Source organism: Epinephelus moara, chromosome 21 (genome assembly GCF_006386435.1).
Source record: "Epinephelus moara isolate mb chromosome 21, YSFRI_EMoa_1.0, whole genome shotgun sequence".
Classification (NCBI taxonomy): domain Eukaryota; kingdom Metazoa; phylum Chordata; class Actinopteri; order Perciformes; family Serranidae; genus Epinephelus; species Epinephelus moara.
This window is the reverse complement of record NC_065526.1, coordinates 613639-616482: the sequence shown is the minus strand read 5'-3', so window position 1 is coordinate 616482 and position 2844 is coordinate 613639. Positions and strand designations below refer to the sequence as shown.

Genomic DNA, 2844 nt, shown 5'->3' with positions numbered 1-2844 from the left:
CCCCCCAGTGTCGCCTCAGTGTCCCCCGTGTTCCCTCAGTGTCCCCCCAGTGTCGTCTCAGTGTCCCCACAGTGTCGCCTCAGTGTCCCCACAGTGTTCCCTCAGTGTCCCCACAGTGTCGCCTCAGTGTCCCCACAGTGTTCCCTCAGTGTCCCCACAGTGTCGCCTCAGTGTTGTCCCCACAGTGTTCCCTCAGTGTCCCCACAGTGTCGCCTCAGTGTCACCACAGTGTTCCTGTGACTGCGTTAGTCCAGTCTCTACTAGTCGATGATGTCATCAGTAAACTGAACTGTGGGTGGTTTGAACTAAACATTTTAAACTTTTTCACCTTTTATAAACAATCAGTTTTAAAACACATCAGATTAATATTTGATTAAAGATAATTGATCGTTCACAGGTCAGCTGTTCATTAACTCTTTAACGACCATGACAGTGGACTCTGATCAGTTAAAAACTACATGTGATACTAACTACAGACAAACTTCTGAATCTAACTTTACACCTAATGTTTCTAATACAGAGACTCAGTCAGCCCTTCTGGGCTTCTGTAGAAACATGGCAGCGCTCTGAGGACATGAACCCACTCCCTCTGCAGATATAAACAGGTCATTCATCATCAGGTCGTTATAAACAAATGAAACCATGGTTATAAATATCATGTTCCATTTCTGCCAAAATAAGCACCTAAATCCTAATAGCTGGACCTTGAAAATGGAGCTAGGCTAACACTTTACCCCTGCTTCCAGTCTTTATGCTAAGCTAGGCTAACAGTCCCCCTGCTTCCAGTCTTTGTGCTAAGCTTGGCTAACACTTAAACCCTGCTTCCAGTCATTGTGCTAAGCTAGGCTAGCAGTCCCCCTGCTTCCAGTCTTTATGCTAAGCTAGTCTAACAGTCCCCCTGCTTCCAGTCTTTATGCTAAGCTAGGCTAACAGTCCCCCTGCTTCCAGTCTTTGTGCTAAGCTTGGCTAACACTTAAACCCTGCTTCCAGTCATTGTGCTAAGCTAGGCTAACAGTCCCCCTGCTTCCAGTCTTTATGCGAAGCTAGTCTAACAGTCCCCCTGCTTCCAGTCTTTGTGCTAAGCTAGGCTAACCCTTTACCCCTGCTTCCAGTCTTTATGCTAAGCTAGGCTAACAGTCCCCCTGCTTCCAGTCTTTGTGCTAAGCTAGGCTAACAGTCCCCCTGCTTCTAGTCTTTGTGCTAAGCTAGGCTAACAGTCGCCCTGCTTCTAGTCTTTGTGCTAAGCTAGGCTAACAGTCCCCCTGCTTCCAGTCTTTGTGCTAAGCTAGGCTAACACTTTACCCCTGCTTCCAGTCTTTATGCTAAGCAAGGCTAACAGTCCCCCTGCTTCCAGTCTTTGTGCTAAGCTAGGCTAACACTTAAACCCTGCTTCCAGTCTTTGTGCTAAGCTAGGCTAGCAGTCCTCAGGCCTCACAGAGAAGAAGACAGGTTATTTTGGGAGTCGACAGGTTCTGATATTAAGAAATCGAGAGGTCAAAGTGAAGCTTGATGTTCTAAGTGTGAAGACGTCCCAGGCCACATTCTGATGGCTGTAAACACAAAATGTCTGCTGGTCTGATTCCTGCTCTGGATCTTTGTCTCGTGTCCGTCCCTACATGTCCTGTCTTGAAAGTCTGAAAAATCAAAGTCTGATCGGTCGTCAACTCAGGAGTGCAAAGAGAAATAGGTGCTCTGGACACGACATCGCACCATACATGATGACATCACACTGCACTATTTGTACCAGTTTACTGGATCAACCAGGACCAGTAAGCTGAACTAACCGTCGCATGATGTCATCTGTAGCCTGATGATGTCACTACAGGTGTGTCTAATGTGCCGTCTGCGTTACAAACTGGGGGTGCGGAGTCTGACAGACGTGGCTGTTCACCAGGTGGGGAGGCTCTAATGAAAGACACTATCCAGGTGCATGATGGGAGGTGTAGGCTCAGTGTTTGTGGACTACAGGTCAGGACCTGTGTTCTGTAATCTTTACCAGTTAACAGCAGAAGAAGAAGACGGGGGATTTACCTCCGAGGCCGCGCTGTGTTTAAGGTGTAGGTGTTGAATTCAAACCTTTATTTAAAACATCTACAGCTGCCTGTTGCATGAGGTTCAGACCAGCAGTGTGAGCTTCTCTTTATTCACTTTATTTTAAAACTTTATTGATCCCTGCTAAAACTTTATTGTTGGTGTATTTTCCAGCGGGCCGCCCCAAACCAGTTAGAGATCAATGATTGATGACTTTATTCAACAGAACAGAGATAAACAGCTCATCAGCCACATCAGGAAGAACATCAACAACAGATCACTGCAGTGTTGCAACAGCACACACTTACATCTGTCATGAATCAACCACAACAACAACAACAACATGTGGCGGGAGGCGAGGCTGCGCCCCCGCCTGGCTGCAGCGTGGCACTGCAGCGCTGACAGTAAGACTACAGAAAATGGTAGATTGGGTATAAACCTGGCTTCTCTAATGGCCTCCTTGTGTGCCTGGAACATCTTGACGTTGTTCATGTTGGACTGCCAGTATTTGACGTAGCCGCCGTGGTCCGCCGTCAGCATCCACATGTCATTATGAGACCAGGTCATCGCTCGCACGGGACTGTCGTGGGCCTGCAGAGGACAGAGGAGATGAGGACAGCGCGTGAGGAGACCTACAGGGAGACATTCAGCTGTCCAGTGTTGTTTATGTTATGACAGTAAATAAAACTTCATTTATTTTCTGTAACCGCTTATCCTGTGGAGGTCACAGGCGGGTGGAGCCTATCCCAGCTGACACTGAGTGAGAGGCGGGGATCACCTTGGACAGGTCACCAGACTATCACAGGACTGACA

At 47.7% G+C, this 2844-nt stretch overlaps 1 protein-coding gene across 1 annotated transcript in view; it reads right to left on the bottom strand.

The window, feature by feature from the left end:
• The window catches only part of LOC126409123 (pre-mRNA 3' end processing protein WDR33-like), a gene marked incomplete at its 5' end in the record, with an annotated part of 22008 nt that extends 19311 nt beyond the window's left edge, over window positions 1-2697 (bottom strand). Inside the window, one exon of the mRNA XM_050075061.1 lies at window positions 2471-2697. Coding sequence (XP_049931018.1) covers window positions 2471-2697 — 227 coding nt within the window. The remainder of the gene's footprint in view (window positions 1-2470) is intronic.
• Between the last annotated feature and the right edge of the window lie 147 nt (window positions 2698-2844).